Genomic DNA, 19,133 nt, shown 5'->3' with positions numbered 1-19,133 from the left:
CCACTCCAATTCATTGTAGAGCTTGAATAGGTGCTGTAGTTAATGAGCAATTGAAGTAGGAAAAAAAAAAGTAGTTTATATGGGCCGTGTTTGGGGTTTGAAATCTGGCTCCGAAATCCACATTTTGTGTCCAGCAGTGCGAGGAATGACGGCGCCAGCCCCGGGGTAAGATGCTGTCACAATGGCCGTAATCTCTGACCACCAGCTGCACGGAGCACCTGTCACCCCCCCAACCCCTTCCCCGCCGCCGCCGCCGCCGCCCTCCTAAAGACGACCTGTCTGAGTGGTCAGATAGGCGAAAGAATGCACACGTCGGGCGGGAGGTAAGATGCCAGGCGCATCCATCTCTTCCCCCGCAGAGTAGTAGCGCGCTGCCATTTGATGTAGGAAAGGGTTTCAAAGGAGAGGACGCCATACTTGAGGGAACGCCACGGATGAGAGCATCTGTCTGTCTCATCAGTATCCTCAAAGACGGGCGCCTGAAGAATCCCTACTTTGCATCACAACAAGCTTTCTTTCGCACTTTTTAATAGTTTTGGGCCGTGGAGCTTGAAACGAACTTTGTTTTTTTCCGCGGCAAAATCATTATTTAATCAGCGCTAAGACAGGAGAGCTGTCCTTATAATGAGGAGCTCGGTGGGTTGTTTCCCGGAGTTAATCTCCGCAGGGTCAGCCGGGATGCCCGGCACAAAGAGGAACACATCCAGGAACAACACATTTAAGCATTTGCATTTTCTAAATAAAGCCTCCACTCTTATTCACCAATATGCTCTAAAAAAAAAAAAAAAAAGCATCCGCCGACGTCTAATGAGGCAATATGAGCGGCGGTTACGGAATAACAACGGCGGCACACCAAGTCTTGTGATGGCTGCCGCTCGAGCTACTTGAAAAACTAGTGCAATCCATATAAAAGCATTTGTTATTCATCAATGCCGCATCTATTATTCATTGACCGGCCATTAAAGAAGCTAAAATTGTTGACTCAACTTGATTCAGTCACATCATTTGTTTTGTCTCTATGCGGCCAAGGGCAGTGTGTGTGTGTGTGTGTAGGATGGGATGTATCATTGACCTACTAACGATGAGAAGGTCACAGGTTTGGTCTTTGCCTCCTCTGAGACTTCGTCAAACTACCCTTGAGCTTGAAACTGAATTTCTAATGCCTTTGTGATGAGCACCTTCCCTGACAGCCTACGCCTGCAGAGTGTGAATGTTTGAATGAAAGGGGTGAATAATAAATTTTTTTTTATTAATTGCTATATATTCAATGAGTCACAGACACTGTTCTTTTATAAAGTCTCTCGTCAGTCATAAGACGTACGAGCAGGGAATGCTTTTCAAGCAAAAAAAAAAAAAAAAAAAAATCTGCTCTGCTTCGTGCTCAAATAGTCCAAAACAAAAACGTTCTGCAATATCTGAAAAGTTGAAGAAAAATAGCTCAGTGAATTCTGGCTCTATGAAATGAGAGATACGTGCTTCTGTAGAATAAATCAAGCAAAGTTACGAAAGGATAACTTAGCCTGTAGAAAGGGGTAAGACGACTAACAGGCCTTGCAGGCAAAGGGTATCCAAGTATGTTCAAAATAAGAGCACAGGAAGTTCATTTATTTCCTTCAATATGTGTTTCATCCATCATGTTGGAGCCATTATGTAACAACACACTCATTCAATATATATTTATATCCTCCTCTCAGTTGGGCTGAATGATGAGGGAACATGTCAGAGGCGCGGCGTGTTCATGGACAAAATTCATATGAAGCAAGAACTCGAAGAACCCCAGGTTCATGTTCTTAAACGGTACTTGACTACTTGACCGGTGAACAATATTCTAGAATATATTTGCAGAATGTTATGTATGAAAATATCTGCAAACTAACCTTGACTAATCAGAGACGATAACTATACAGTAATTACCACCTTATGTCCGAGAGAGAAATGTCACTAAGTCTAATTCTAATAAATGGCACTACAATTGTAATACAGTTTAATCTCAAAATAATTACCATGATCATGGTCTAAACCTCCAAAAATCTTACTCAGTTAATTCTTTTCTTTGTGTGTTTGCATGCGTGTGTTTTGATTTTTTTTAACTGACCCGTGAATAGCCGCCTGTTTTTGCGGCTGACGATCCGGCGATAACGTTTTTTTTTTTTTCTCCGTTATATGAAAGTTCCATAAAAAAACGAAGAAAAAACCAACGGCGGAGCGACAACTTGTTGTTGGGTTTATCGTAATACTTCGTCCACATTTCCCTTCCTGTCTGCCAAGACGACGCCACTTTGCAAGCTGGATTCACAAGATAATGAGATCACACGAGACCATGAGATAATGAGTGAATCGCAGTAATTGTCAGGATTATGACATTATGAGAAATTATAGCCCTCCTGGCAGGAAACAAAGGCTTAAAATATCTACGCGTCAAAGTCGACTATTTCCATCTCATAACGACCGCCAGATGATTTGAAAGTAGCATGAGGCGCGCCAGAATATTAATCTGCATGCATGAATTTTGCCAATTGTAAAGCTTAACCTATGTTTTGGTTGTTTTGTCTTTAAGTTGAAAGCGTATTAAGGGATTACCGACTCTCAGGGCAGTGAGAGTGTGACACTCAGAGGGTGTGGACCATTTGTCAAATACGTGAACGGTGAAGAGAAGATGAGAGATAAATAAAAGCTCGGGGAAAGTTTCGACGCCTGCATTCATTTTGGGTTTCTCCGTGTCAAAAATGAACATTATTATCTAGTGTATAAACTGAGATGGCAGTATAATCCATAATGGACATACCAGGCTTATTTGCAAAAATTGGTCATTTTCTCAAGATTTTATCACGGATGATGTTAAGTATTTACGATTTGTCAATTTTTAAGACAGTCCTCGAATAGTCGATGGTTGTAACCCTCTGGCAATTTCCCGCGATGCCGGTTGTAAATATCATCAGTCAGATATAGCCATTCAGTCTCGATGTAAACTGATGTCTTTGGCGCCGATGAGTATCCTCAGACTGTTGAATATCTTTAAAACACTTTGTCATCTATTTCCCATAATCCATGACGTCTTAATTTCACGTTTCCTTCTGGCAGCAACAACGATGTCATCTTCAGACAGCATGGTGAAACACGGATGAATTTAAATGAACGAATTAGCCCAAAAACGGCGACGCATGAGCCTTTGGAAAATGGACACTTGTGCTAATACTTTTTGTGAGAATTCAAACCTCAGTCAAGTCAGAACACAAACATTAACGCTATCGAACGGACTTTAATTATTCAAATTGGTTGATTGATCGTTCTCATCGCTGAGTCGCAAAAACAGGACCGTTTTCAGCACCGAAACATCATCAGTCACGATTAGAGTCTGAGGTTGCAGCAAGGTCTCGGACCTTCATCCGCCACAGTGCTAAATCATAGTCGTATAAAGAATCAAAGCAGGCTGACCTGTGGCTGCTCTTCATTTTCGCAATCATAAATCTTTTATATGCTAAAAACAAGCAACCTAGGTTTGCACCTCAGACCTGTGCCACAAGTTCCTCTCCATTCTCCCACAGCTTTCAGTTTGAGTGGTATTTACTCTTTTGAACATATGCACTTATTAAATGCTAATTTAATAAGTGTAAATGTATCACTTGAGCCCCCGACCCGAAAAAAAAGATGCGCTTTCATGTCGCGGTTCAAAGCGAGTTATCCAAATTGAAATCCCTGGATCGGCCACATGCTGTTTACCTCGAAAAATCCACCTTCCTCTGCTTCGCTCCCTCCTCTGCTCTGCTATAGTTAGTCTTATCAATTGTTGTCAGAAGGTCTGAGGCTTCTGGGACACCAAGGCTTGCAGATAGTAGAAAAGGGCCTGGGTGTTAAATTTAGTGGACTCCGTCAGGATGCAGCAGATTTTCTTCTTTTTTTCTAGGTCAGGTAAGTGCCAAGTCGGCCAGACGCCTTCGAATGAGACACATGGGGGAAACACGAACAGATAGAAGACCACCGCCTGAGGGAGAGCGGGAGGGAGGAAGAGCAGCTTGTGTTCCTCCTCTTAAATTCAGAAGGAATATTCCGTATGCAAAATGTGCCCAGCATTCCCCCAGATTAAGTTTAAGCTTATTTTTGTTCTTGGGTTCAATTGGTGCGCCAATTATTGTCAATCAATAACAGGGGAGGTTTGTACAAGCAAAGGTAAGACAAAACACACTCACGACTGTGCCGGTGCGCACACACACACACACACACACACACACACACACACACACACACACTCCCTCTTTCTCTCTCACACACACTGACACGAAGTTAAGCCAGTGCTGCATTTGGGCAAGAGTGTTTTAAGAGAGGGGAGTGAGGCAAACACTTTCAGGGTCTGATGAACATGTCATCCAGGGAAAAGAAGGAACAATTTGTTCTTTCATTTGGCTCATTCCACTGGATGTCTTCTGCTCCATAGCGGCTGCTGTCAGCCTGCAGGAAATGAAAGTGTTTACTGAGCTGGGCCGTCCATTTGTGCAGCTTCAGGACCCACTACTACAGGAGGCAACCATTAATAAGCACAGTCATGAATAACACTTCTGAGACTGAGTCAGGTTCCACACTTGATCGAAATACTATCAAAACTGCAATGCGGCCAGCTGAGCTATCCAAATTGCAGGATCAAACTTTTTTTTTTTTACCATCGGTGAAACATAAATGATATTTGATATCGACACGAAAAAATGGAATTCAATATTTTATTTTATTTTATTTTATTTTATTTTATTTTATTTTATTTTATTTTATTTTATTTTATTTTATTTTATCTTATTTTATTTTATTTTATTTCCAAGCTCTGACAGCCTCCGAGTCTGTAAAATCACTGGAAATTAAAGGGAGATGTGTGACCTGAAGGAAAAACTTGTCCTATCTGTGTACAAACAAAACAAAAATTAACAGCAGCAGCAGGACAACGGAATCCCTTCTTCTCCAATACTGACTTTGATTCCTCCAAAAATGCAATCATAAGGAAGTCACTATTTACTGCAGCTATCCGTGCAACAGTTGACACGTGATTGTTGGATTTGATGCCAAATAACCACTGAGTCAAACAATGCTAACACTGTTGTATATACCCACTGCCACATCTTGCATGGTATGTCATATATAAGTAATAATGCTTGTCATCAACCTACCACTGGACATCTAATACACAACTAAGTGTCAGGATAATGTAGAATTTTAGATGAATGTGAAAATCTGGTTAAAAAAAAAAACAAAAACATTGAAACACATACTATCGATATTTAGGATGCTGTCTGGATGCAAAAACAAGATACTGCACTGCACAAACAACTTGCTGACGAATATGTGGAAACTAATTGTTATCATCTAATCTTTTCACAAATTTTGACTATGAGGAATACCAGTTTTTGCAAAATTCTCTTTTTACCGGTAGACCAGTGATTCAAATTGTCCAATTGATTGGAATTTATCCCATATACAGATGCGTGGGAGAGAACATAAACGTTCCCCTACCACAAAAACTCAAAAATCACATGCACACACATGCCGACACACACACACAGGGTATGAGTTGACTTACCTTTATCTAAAAAGAATTATGAGTTTACAAATTATGAGTTTTAATATTATGTTGACTAGTTAACCACATCATGGGTTACAACCAATCCAGTCGTGCTTCATTTCAAAACCATTTCCCACTTGAAATACGGATTAATTTTCTGTTTTAATCTGCTATTGTTCCCCTTGAAAAAAAAAAAAAATACCATTAACAAAGATGCTAAAGTAAAATAGGAGGCAAGACTGACTTTCTGAAGAATGTGCTGCTTGTCAGAGGGAAGAGATAGGATGACATAATTTAACTGAATTTAAAAGGAGGAAGCCACGTGGCACAGAATAGCTCTCAGAGCACATGTGTTCAAACAGGCTCCCCTGCAGTCTGTACTTACCTCCAATTTATATGAAACACACAGAGGAACTTTGAAGTCCCTCATGTATGAAGGTGGGAAAATATGAGGAAAGAATAATGAGGATTACATGGATGACAGAATGTAGAAGAGACTAAAGAGGCACAAAAAAGTGATTGAAGGCTTATCTCAGCTACATTAGCTTTAGGGTTACTGAAGGCGCATGCTGCATGTTTCATTAATGGTGCAAAATCTTACACATATTCATCAATCTGACAGAAGCGGTGGGTATTACGGTACCTGGTACCATATCATCCGGGTAGATGTACGGGCTGTATGTGTTTTAAAATAAAAAGTCTAAATCACCGAGGGATAACCGGCCATTACATTGATTGACAACCCGCCTGCTCTTTTGGTCTGTCTTGTTAACAACAGGGATTTGACAAGATATTTTACTTCCCGCATGAGAAATTCACACTCGGTTATCCATCCACATCCCTGTGGGATTACCAAACTGCCGAAATGCATTTTCCAAGCCCCGGCCCCCTTAGATACCATTGTTGGGTGCGTGCTAAGCTGTCTCTCCTTAACAGCTCATGTGCTTTTTTGCAACGATACTGCTGCGAATAAATAGCAGAAGTTATTAGTCTCAGCAAAGTAATCAACTGGTCTTTGTTGAGGCATAAAGAGCTCAGTAATTTCTAGCTGCTGTATTTGATGCACTTTGTTGTATGAACTAAAAGCATTAGCCGGCAGATTTTCCAAGTGAAAGGTCATTCATGCAACAATTAGCTAAAATTGAGAAGAAGGATGATTTTTTTTTTTGTTTATCTATTTAATGACCTACAGCTAGGAGACAAAGAGCATTCTCAAGTATGCACTTAAAAACTGCTTTTCCTGTTAAATGTCCCGCTCAGCGTGTTCATTGGAGGATAAATAAATGCAATCAATTGTTTTATTATCTGCCAATTTTTGATTTCACAGTTAAACAGAGTAGCTAAATCTTCACTCCCATTTGCTGTGAAATTCCAAGATTCTTTATTCAAATTCCTTGTGACTGAGTTATAAAGATAAACAGCTGGGATTTGCAATTAACTTGATGGACTTTGTCAAATAATGGAAATGACCAGGATGTAATTCAAGGTTCAAGCTAACTAACTATAAGAGTCTGGTCGCGAATAAAGACAGAAAAGCATTCACCCTCTCATTCGCACGTCTGGGCAATTCAGACTAAAATATTGTTTAAATATTTTACTATACGTTACTATAACAGGTTATTAAAGATGCACATGTATGATATCGCCCTCAAAATCTCCCTTGGCCTAGCCTAAAGATTTATGATTCTGATTCATGCTTCAGTTAAAAATGTTTGCATCCTTGCAAAGGAATATTCATGGGGGGGTTTAAATCTTTTTCACACCCAAGCGCATGCATAATAAATAGTTTCAAGTGTTTTTGAAACCCTGACTGGAGACGTCTCTGGTATGTCTCGCTTTAAAGTGCATTTAGAGTTGCTACAAAAGATTATCAACAAAAGATAATCCATCTCAATCTAATCTAAGACGCAGTTCTGAGTTATACCTCACATATATCTAGAGACTTGGGAAAGATTTGGAAAAGATATGTGTAAGACTATAATCCCACTCCAGTTCACAAGACTAGTTTTTAGAGTTTTAAGTCTCAGCCTAGTGTGATACTAAGCTGAGTCTAGCCCTGGTGTGAGACTCGACTGACAATGAGATTTTAAAAAGACTGTGGATCTTACATCTAAAGACTCTGAAAAGATTTGGAAAAATTACAACTAGATTATTTCAGCAATTTTTTTTTTCCCACCATGCAATGTTTTCCCTGCATATTTGCAGATTATTTGCAATTTCAGTCCGTCCTTTTTCCTTCTCCACTCGATCGTGCTACGTTGGAGCTTATACATCATACAAGGCGGGCTCCACCATTTTTTGGACTGTCAATATTGATCAAGATGTCCTTCCGCGTTTCCATTCATCCATACCACCAACAAATACCGTCTCTGCCGAAAATACCACACCAGGCTTCCTTCTTCCAGTTTTTTTGGAGCTCATCTATTGGTTATTGATTGCGTTGTTCCCATAAAGACCGAAAGACTTAGGATAACATCAAACACCTTTGATATTGTCGTAAGCCCAAAGACTAGGAAAAGACTGCTCAAAAAAAAAAACGTAAGATTACAACCTTACACTCAACGACCGAGATGACGGGAGCGCGCGACTCTTGAGATTTCCTTCCAACTTTCAGTTTTATGTCTGCGAGTGTGAAAATCATAAGGTGTAAGCCCAGCGTAAGTCTGTTGGATAGCAGTGAAGCAGATGTCCCGATAGTGGATGACTGTTTTGACAATTACCATTGTAAAAGGTCAGTGCAAAGGAAAAAAAAAAAAAAACTGTGTATGTATGGCATGAAGCAAACATCTTCAAGTGACTGATCTATTATCCCGCTGCAGCCTCGGGCTGCCGCATTGATGATGAAAGGGCACGAAGTTTGCAAGATGATAGGATTCTTATCTGGATTTTTACGGCTAAGACAGCCTTTTTTTTTTTTAATGCATTATTATTATCTTTTTATCATAGCGCCATATCAGAGTTAAGTCAGAAAATAGCACCTTAACCCAAGAAAAACGCCCGCTCACAGTTTTGGAAAAATTCATTCTCCACGGAGCGACGCAGATATCACAAATGTGGAGGTGGAACAAAGCGCTTTCTCCAGCTCTTTCTGGCTAACGCAGACAGTCAAGTTAAATAACGGTCTGCTGAAATCCTGTGATATTCTCTGGGGAGAAACAATTGGGAGTGTGATGAACACAATCAAAAATGTAACCCCATTATGAGTCGGATGTCTATCCTCAAGATACATGATTATGCTCTTTTCTAAAAATTATTATTTTTTATATTATTCTCTTTTTATCAGGTTTGCACACTAGGAAAGTGTTGGAAAAAATAGAGGTCATGAAAGCTTTCTGGCCCAACATTCCCACTGCTATGTTCAGCTATGTATATCATATTTTGCTGGCAGCCAGTATCCCCGCCTCCAAATGGCCTATTTTTTACATGTTTTTCAGAGTTCTAAATTTTCACAGCCATCCGATGAAAAAAATAAAAAAAAGGTATATTAAATTGTACATCTAAAACTTACCTGATGAAATTGAAACACTTGAATTTTTTTTTTTTTTTAAGTCCTGAAGCTATTCTATCCATATGGCCCCTGTGTCTATTAGTGACTCTGCAATGGAGCTTTGTAGAGCAAAACCTATAGCGCTATAGCGTAATGGAGGAGCATACATTCCCCTGCTAATAGGTTGCTGAGGGCTACTCAGCAGCCAGATTGACCTGTAAAGTTGCAGTCCTGCGAATGAGCCTTCCTCCGAGCTCTTCGCCGACCAGCAGCCGGGAGGGTAAAAGACAGGAGAAGTCCTTTCGAGCGAACTTAAGTCGCCGTTAGTGGCGGCGGGACTGGCGGCGTGCTGCTCGGTAACCCCGCAGGGCTAAATAAGGGAAAAAACACTAACAAAGGCTTCATCATCTCCTGACCTTTTCCACGGATGCCTGGTACCTCCGCCGATATGATGAGGGTGTCACTTTCTCTTTCCCCCTTCTCATCTCCTCCTCCTCTCTCTCCCTGGAAACGCAGGAGTCACTTATTTCTAGTAACTGCTCTATATTAGGTGTCTGTCGACTTGGAGACAGCGTGTTTGGAACTGTGACGTTAAATCGATCTCCAGTGAGGTGATGACTTGCGCTACTTAACAACTATAGTTTTGTCTGACAAACCTACTGTATTCAGTTATTTAAGAAAAAAAAAAATATATCGGTTGACTCCTGTTTAGATTTAACCGTCTTGCTTCACGTTGCACGCTGTAATAACCATCTATTTCAAAACCACACGTTCCTAATGAGTATTTCCCCCCGCTGTGTGCGGCAGAAGGGACAGGACTATGGAATCCACCAGCTGTGCTCCGTTCTACCTCTGACCTTCCTTGCCCACCCCGACACTTGGCACCCTCCCTCTCTCTGTTTAGATGTTTACCTGTCTATCTGACAGTTGGTATTAAGGGGCTGCCACTGAACTGCTGTCAGTGCCAATGACTGTCGCGTGTCCCAAGACTGTCAGACCCCCCCCCCCCCCTTCCCGCCCATCCCCCGAAACCCACATCCCTCCAAGTGAAGCCCTTAATGAGCCTTATGGTGGAAATTGTTGTCTCTTATACATCCTGAGGTGAGAAAATGGAGAGACAAAAGAGGGGGAAATGTGTGATGCATAACGGGGGAAAAGGTAAAGGAGAAGTAATGGGTGAGGATAGATAGATTGAAAGGTGGGGAAGCAGGCAATTATTCCCACTGTGGCAATGAACAGGTCCATCCAGCCCTGTAGCGGTTTTGTAATGAATGAGCTATATTCGCTATGGCTGTGGAAGCAATCACACCAACACCGCCAGCACTCTCCGGGCCACCTGACAGAAGGCGGATTCTCCGTAACATCAGCGAGAGAAGTAAAAGATGAGGAAAAAAAAATGAAAATCGCATATGTTTTGGAAACATAATAAAACAGAAGTAGTCATGCAAGGACAAGACGGGGGGGCGTTTACCCAAAGGCTGAGACTCTTTGTCAAGAGTGGTCGAGCAAAAACCAGTGCAGGGAATACAATTGTCGGAGCGATTTGCCCGTTTCAACGTTTTTTTTTTTTTTTTAAACAGGCACTCAAGTAGGTAGAAAATGCCAGCTTCTGCAAGTCGCAAAAATCGATTTGTTTGAAAAGGATGCACTTGTGATCGAGCCATCAGAGACGGGTTGACATCAGCAATCCAGGTGCGACAATATATACCTCAAGGAAAGCAAAGACTTGTAATCAAGAAGCAGCACCGCGAAATGGAAAACAACTATCATAACCAGAGAAACCCGACCAGGGACACAAATCCCTTCCTGGACCTGACCTGACTCCAACTAATCCATATTTACTGGTCATCAAGGGTGCAGACAAGGACATGTTTGTCGCCATCATGGCTCCATGCATACTTAGTAGAAATCTAGCCACTAATGCACTGCGGTTTGGTCATTTCATGGAATATTTTTGGCTGATTCCAATGTTCAGACATTCAGATGCCCAACCGCGGCTGTGTTTATTTAATTACACATTTCACCGTCATCGTGTTCTGCTTTTGACTGTATTGATGTTGACTTATTTTCTGTATTAGGGTTAGGTCTTAATGAAACTTTTGCGCAGCAAGGTAACATGAACCCAGCATTTCGGGTTACAGGAAGAGCATTACCTCTGAAACAGAAACAACGGCTGCAGGTTGCAAAAGACAAACGGTGGTTGAGTCGATCAATGTGGTGAGTGTCTCTCAATGTGCCCAATAAAAGCAGTATGGGGCAGTCGATATGTATCGATGTTGCAGCGGGTGTCGACAAATGAGTCGGTCAATCGGATAGAATACAATTAAGCAAATACAGGAATGTGAAAGTCCCGCGCAATTTTTCCATGTGGGAAAAGTGTTAAAAAGTGACCACGGTGAGTACAAACATGGTTGCTACATGTAAAACAGCAAATGTGAAAATGCACAGGCTTCAGCCTGGAGAAAATAGTCGCAAAAAACCATCAACATTTAAAATTAAGCAAAAGCAGATTCATTTCCACAAGGGCCTGTTCAAACACAATTTAATAGTTTCTTAGATCACCGTGGGCATCACAAATTCTTTATACTAGTTCCTGAAAAGAATGGCTGGTAATTTGACTCTCATTAAGGAGTGTAGGATTTGATCCAAGTATGGAAAGTACAGATTGCGGTCTTTTTTTTTCCATTATTCAAATGATTAAGTTAGAGGCATATCAGCTATACTTAGTTATAGGGATGTGTTATACTTCGTCATCAATGAGCTTTTGCCAAATACCAAAACGTTTATTTTTTCTTCAACTGCATATTTAATTCAGTCATTAATTAGCAATTATTTATGATATTATTTTGCATAATTGCGTCAACCTAATGCCAACTAGACCTCCCAATATAGCCTTTCATCTTAACACCCACACCCCTTACTAGGAACCGGGGCTGTTCCCTTATAACATTTAAAGACAAGAATATTTCATGCTCCACTTTAAACTCTAAATTTGCTGTTAAAATAGTAGTAGAAAAAGGAAAATGACAATAAAATCAAGGTCAGGCATTTTTGCAGATTAGTTTTGGAGGGCAATTTTTCCTTCTCTACTCCCACAGCACCACCCTTCTGGTCTTCAAGGGTGCTGATGAGAACAGCCTAGGAACACTGTTTCACACCTCCATACATGTATACACCTCGGGGACAGACACACACACACACACACACACACACACACACACACACACACACACACACACACACACACAAGGCATTAGTGTGTTCTGCAGGGAAGCTGAATATTTTCACTGTCAAGTGTTGAGAAACAGCGGGAACATGGAGCGAGGCCATGGCGGAGCGGAAGACGTAGACAAGATGACCTCCGACAAGGACAAACTATCCACACATCCCAGCCAGCATCTGACTGACAGAGGGAGAATTTGGGCACGCACATGCGCACGTGTGTGTGTGTCAAGCCCGAATATGCATGTGTGTGTAAGGCCCCCATTAGAAATATGGCATAAGAGCCAAATCGCTGCTCAAAGATGTGGGAAGCAAACTTGGCATATGAAAAGACTTTTACAGCTTAGACTATATCTTCCTTTAAGCAGCCGTGTGTCTGCTGTTTAAATTTAAATCCACCAAATTAAAATGTATTCATGTTTCCTGTATTAGTTTTTAAAAAAAAGGGAGACTATGACACGGTCAAACATTGGGGCGACCCAGCTTCCCTTGCTGAGTGTGGTCCAGACGTATTGCAGATTCCCTTCAGCATCAAAACGGAAGTGGTAACAGCTTGGCGAAACAAAGCAATTCGTAAAATTAACATAAATTCACATGGTAATGTATTCAGCATTGGGCAATCCCTTTAAAGATATCAGAGGTACTTGATTTTTTTTTTTGTTTGACAAGCTCAAAGCGGGGAGACGTTGCAAAGGCGCACACTGATATAAGAACAATGAAGAAATAATAGCCAGGATATTTCGGTTTTAAAAATTAAGATAAATTGCTCGAGTCTCTCGAGCCCAGTTTCGCCAGCACGCGCTCACGTCTTGGCCTGAATTCATTAGCGAGATCTCACACAGGCGCTCAGTCCCAACACAAATTAATGATAACTAAAATGCCCTTCAAGTCCAATAGTCACTGTCTGTTTTATCAAAAGTGGCAACATAAGATGATGATAGGACCTGAGACAAGGTTGAAAGAATTGCAGTTATTTGGTTTCACTATGCAAAATGTCACTCACACACACACACACATGCACACACGCAAACAGAGTTTTCCTCCTCCCCGCTATCGGGCACAATCAGCCTAAACACTGTGCAGCTCTGTAATTAAATGTGGGGTCACATTCCCAACAGGTTGCCTGGGCAAGGGATACAAAGTGAATTGGTTCTCTTCTAAGTTACTTTTATTTGTAATACTGAAATAGAAAAATTATCTCCCGGTTAAAGCGCCGTGAGATAATGAGAACTGAAATGCAATCTGGCCTACTCTGAAACTTTGGCAGAGATAAGGACTGGCGGGTAATTGAGGGTGCAAAATACACAACAAAAATAGAGGTTACATTACCTTTCCAAAGCTCCCCTTCCCGATGGCTCGTAATATTTGGAAGTGGTCAAAGTTCACTGCGAAGGAAAAAAAAAAGGAAGAGAGAATCTGTGAGCATCCATTTACCTGCATTCCACACGAGTGTATAGGATATATTACACAAGGACTGCCACATATAGTGAAAGTGACAGAAACAATAACACAGTAACATTAAACTTCAATTTGTTCTGCAAAATTCCCTGGGTTTTATCTTTCAATTTTGGACTGAGTGCGAATAAAGACACATGATTGTGTTTTTTTTTTTTGTTCAAGGCCAGTGTCCTAACTCATATTAAATTAAATTAAATTAAATTAAAGCAAAAAAATTGTTTTGACTCACAAAGCCTAAACAATAAAAATGTTATTGCCTTAACTTTATGATTGTAACACGGTTCTATAAAACTGAAAAGCAGCATCTCCACCCCGCAGCTCTGAAACATGAGATTTTTAGAGCTTTCAGAGGCTCCATAAGACATCCAACCGATAGCAAAACTGCATTAAATAGATAGGAGTCATGTCAAATGGGGGAAACTTTGCTGCTCTAGTACAAGTCCACATTTTTGATTATTCTCGGACATCATGGATATTGTGTTCTTTACTTTTTTTAAACTGGAGAACCCACCCATGATAGTATGAGAGAGTGAAATTGCCGATGGTGGAGGCAACTGGCACCATCTCTGCTGAAATGTAAATACTGTTTATTTAATTGGATGCCAGATGAACAAATTGGGAAATCAATATGATGAGAAATGTATGTCATATATCAGGCAAGAATGGGAAAGAATCCAACTTTCAAATCTCAAGCTAATAGGGTCCTTTCCTTTCTAGCGTCTAGATGCTATTTCAGAAAAAACGATGCCGGGACACAGTGGTAAACTGGCAGTTCCAAACTGCCGTTACTTTAAAAATCTTGGTTATCTTGGTCTAGTAGTTGTGGGAAGGAGAAATTTTATTTGAATTCATTTAATCTCTTAGTCCTTCACTGGATGCGTTGATATTATAGAATATTCACAACAATGTTTTGCTGCAATATATCAAAGTTATTCACAAATGCAATGGCTGAACCAGTTAGCTTGTTATTTTAGCTTATCTAGTAAAGTCAGACCTCAAATACCAGATAGAGTTTGTTTTCCACAGGGAAAAACACTGGCTGGGCTTCAACCGCTGTTCTTTTCTTATCTTTGTCTATAATTTCATTTTGGTATATTGGATTTTTTTTGCACATTGCATTCAGTGGATGCAGTTGTGAATGATTTAGCAGTGCTTTGTAATATTGATCTTGATACGAATCACGAGAGGAACGGTGGTTGGTTAACCGTTTGTATGCTAGCGGAGGTCGTATTGTGAATAAAAGGACCAAACCCTGGTGATGATGCATGCGCAATGGATCACGTAAATCTACCATCAAAAGTATGTCTGTTATATGGGACAATGAAGTAATCTCTTGTTTCCAAAATCAAGTGAGTAATAACAATGCGGAACTGTAAAGACAGTTCCCCAGCATTGCATTTACATTTTCGTACATGTAGTCCTTCTCAAAATCCATTATTATTTTAAAGTATAAGCGTTTGCCATTGTGTTTGTCTTACACAGTCTGCAGACTGTGCTTCTTACGACAGAAAATACAAGCAATTCATAATATATGACAGTATTTTCAAGCAAGAATGCTATTGATTTATTTCGATGACACTATGAGTCACATCAGACGAATCCAACTGCAGATTAAAATGAAGATTTTTTATTTTATTTTTTTTCATTCATTTATTTAATATTCAAACAGACCATACTGATTACACCAATACATACAGGACTGTCTCAGAACATTAGAATATTGTGATAAAGTTCTTTATCTTCTGTAATGCTATTACAAAAGGCATACATTCTGGATTCATTACAACTGAAATATTGCAAGTCTTTTATTATTTTAATATTGCTGATTATGGCTTACATCTTAATAAAACTCAAAAATCCTATCTCAAAAAATATTAGAATATCATGAAAAATTTTTTTTTTTTTTTTTTTAATTGCATGACAGAAGATAAAGAACTTTATCACAATATTCTAATTTTCTGAGACAGTACTGTAGAAAAAAAAAAAAAAACAAATGATAAGAGAGACGGGCGCCAGAACATGAGGATTGATTGGGTTTCCCGAGGAGAGGGGGCGGGGAGGACAATGACCGAGGAACTGACCGGACAATGGCAGGCACGATGAATGGCTGGGAACGTGCACAAAGGCAGGAAGCAGCACAACCATTGACCCAGGATGGACCAGATTTCAAAAAAAATAAAACAGAATCTGATAAGTTGCCCGTGGCGTACATGGATATCTGCCATCCCCGCCCTCCTGCTTGCATTAATATGTCTTTGCTCATAAGATCCATCACTGCATTTTTAAGAGTTATTAAAGATGCTCTGGATCAATAATCCAATACAGTTACAGCAGGAAATGAAAATGCTAGAGCACGCGTTTCTCAAATGAAGAACCCTATCCTGATAAACAATTGGATGAATTATGAACCAAATCTTTCATGACCTATAAAAGATGTTTTAGATACTGTTCTTCTTTTCCTTTCGGCTATATTATGGCCACAACAGGAAATGAACAGACTTAAGACAGAAATGCAGACCGGAAGGGACTGATAACTTTTGGAGGATCTGGAAGAACAGTTGTTGTGTTACAAAGTAGAAACAAATATCGATGAAAGTAATCTCAGCAACTACATTAATGTACGACAAAAGAAACTGAGAAGACCTTGAGATCCTGAAATTTCCTGTTCTAAAAGTCTAAACTCTCAAAGCCAGTTTGATGGTTGTTGAGCCAAGAGACTTTTGGGATGAAAAACTGTGTTTGCTAGATCATAAACACACAGGAGATGTTTTTCCATTAACCTGTTTTGTTTTGCAGATTTTTAATTTACCACACAAAAACTTGTGAGAAAAAAAATATGAAAAGAGAAGCTTTTTGATTTTTTAAAATTTATTTCTTCTTGAGTTAATCTACTTCATGGGAGATAAAGATGTGTTTTGGAAAATCAGCATGAACATAAGTATTGAAGTTAAAACATATTATTTAAATTAGCGTGATCGGACCTTGTGATTCAAAGGGTCAAAAATGAATTTACATTAAAAAAAAGAAAATACTCAAAATGACTTAGTGTGTTGACTTTCATTAATAAATACACTTTCTTACAGCCACTGATAAAGAATAGAAAAGGGAACATTTGATACATTTACAATGCTGAAAAATTGAAAGATTTCAGGATTTGGTGATTTGGCTTTGCATTAAACATGTCTATTAAAAAGAAACAGCCACAAAACCATCAACTTTTTGCCTCTCATGTTACGTGTAGCACCGCATCAAAACATGCAGACTACTTCCAGTGTGTCTTAGTGGACATAGTAAATATAATTCACAATATTTTGTCACACATGCTTGGTTTTGGTTATGCGCCAGGAGTTGGTGATTGAAGCCAACACTTTAAGTAAGCAGGTAGCACACAGATGTGAAGATGGGCAACAGAAGAGGGTTTCAGTTGCTTCTTTGAATGAATTAATAAACAACACTACATTGTCAACATGAGCAAACGCCATTTTGTTGCTGATCGCAATTTCCAGAAGGTATTGAAAACTAGGGCAACATTATTAAGAGGCTCTAAGAGGTTCAAAACTCCTGGAACCCAAACACAGCAGGAGAGAGGAGGACAGAAAAGTACTGATATCGAAGTAGTGACAACGTACAATTTCGCTGAAACCATCCGAACATTTGCTGTACACAAGCACCTTCGAGATCTAAAGTCCCCAGAATTACCATCCTAATCTGTATTCTTAGATACAAGGTTTGTATGTTCTTATGATTAAAACATCAAAATCAGTCACATCTGAATAACAAATGAATTCAGATGTAAACATCTTTATTTAATTCTCGTCAGATAAAATCACGATCTGCAGTCTGTCTTGCCCAGTGTGTGTGTGTGTGTGTGTGTGTGTGTGTGTGCTGGAAGATGTTAGCAATGCAGGCCTGAAGCTAACCCACTCAAAATGTTAAGCGGTATTCTGATCTGTTGGCCCCCCTGTGTTGATGTAGTGATCACTGAAGAAAAAAAGAGCCTGGTAGGAGAGCCTGTGACCCCCCTGGTCTTTTAGCACCACGTGCTTCCCCACAAAGCCACTTAAGGTGTGGTCTTGGAGCCAGTGTGTGTGTGTGTGTGTGTGTGTGTGTGGGAGCCACCAAGTGTGGGTTCTCCGTGCTCATCCTTTCATAGGTAGCTAATCCTCTCATATAGCAGTGGCTCCGGCTGCACCCTGGTGATGACAAAAAGAGAAGCCATACCATGAACATTGGCTTCCATGAGGTATTAGTGAGGAATCAAATAAGGATTGTTGGTTCGTGGAATCAGCAGCTTCCTTTGCAGAGGATAGATTGCATGATGAGTCTTCATGTTTTACAGCATCGAACTTAGCTTAAATTTGTTGAGTCGTCTGAAACTTCAGAAAGATCCTGTTACAAAGTACCTGCTTTGGGTGAAGTCTGTACACTTGATTTGCTCAGGCGTGTTTGAGATTTGTTTTCATGGATATCTATCACAGTTGAACACTGTAGATGTGATCATAGAGATCAAGCCACTCGTTCTACCCGACTTATTCACTTTGAGTGTTCACCTCTCTTGCACTGTTCATTTGGCACATCCAGTGCTTTACCTAACTGTTTACATTCCTGAACACTTCGTCATTTTCCACATTAAAGCTGGACTCGACTTTTTACATTTTTGTACTCTCTCAATTTGCACATCAAATTAGTATTCCACTGTATGCATCTCAATTTTCACATTTAATTTTCCTCTGAATAGAATTGTCATCATTGTACAACATACACCAACTCAATGCCATTTTATAACGATAGCCAACTTGTTGTAATAGTACAGCAGTTGTGAAATATTTGTCACTGAACAACTGTCAACAAATTATGATTATTGTACAGTAGACGCCAACTTGTTGCTATTGTACAACGTTGATCAAAATAAAAAATTGTCGATTAGACATGAAGGAATCCGATCATTTACACCATTGGAAATGGTGAAATGGTGCAATTATCAATCCCGCTATATTTTTCATTCACTTTCCTTATTGTGCTTATTTATTTATTGTTTTGTCCGAGCTAATTTACCCGTGTCTCTTCTACGTATTACCATCCTGTCAAACTATCTGGCTTTACTGCGGACAGCAAAGGAAAAATGTAATCGTACAGGGAACACTTTTCCTTACTGTGCACATGACAATAAACTGTCCTAATCCTTGAATCTGGTTCTATCATCTGTCCCATTTTTCTGCTTTTTTTTTTTCCTTCATAAAATGATCATTTCAATGCTGACTTCATCATCAGACAGCTTGACATTTGGGAAAGGCCTTGACAGAACTTTTTGAAAGTAAGCCTGCACTCATCCAACTGTCATGCTCGGTGTGCTGGATGATGTCAATTTATTAATATCAGGAGTGAGAAAGTTAAGCAATCGAAGACTCTGAGCAAGATTGGACA

At 39.9% G+C, this 19,133-nt stretch overlaps 1 protein-coding gene across 1 annotated transcript in view; it reads right to left on the bottom strand.

Annotated features, from left to right (window-relative positions):
• Positions 1-19,133, bottom strand: part of stk32c (serine/threonine kinase 32C) — an 80,099-nt gene that overhangs the window by 38,537 nt on the left and 22,429 nt on the right. The window contains exon 2 of the mRNA XM_086164686.1: positions 13,581-13,636. Within this exon, the coding sequence (XP_086020812.1) occupies positions 13,581-13,636 (56 nt within the window). The remainder of the gene's footprint in view (positions 1-13,580; positions 13,637-19,133) is intronic.

Source organism: Fistularia commersonii, chromosome 2 (assembly GCF_037954325.1).
Source record: "Fistularia commersonii isolate RoL2024-O1a breed Wild chromosome 2, RoL_Fcom_v1.0, whole genome shotgun sequence".
NCBI classification, from domain to species: domain Eukaryota; kingdom Metazoa; phylum Chordata; class Actinopteri; order Syngnathiformes; family Fistulariidae; genus Fistularia; species Fistularia commersonii.
Note: the sequence above shows the minus strand (reverse complement) of the source record. Positions and strands in the feature narration are given on the sequence as shown.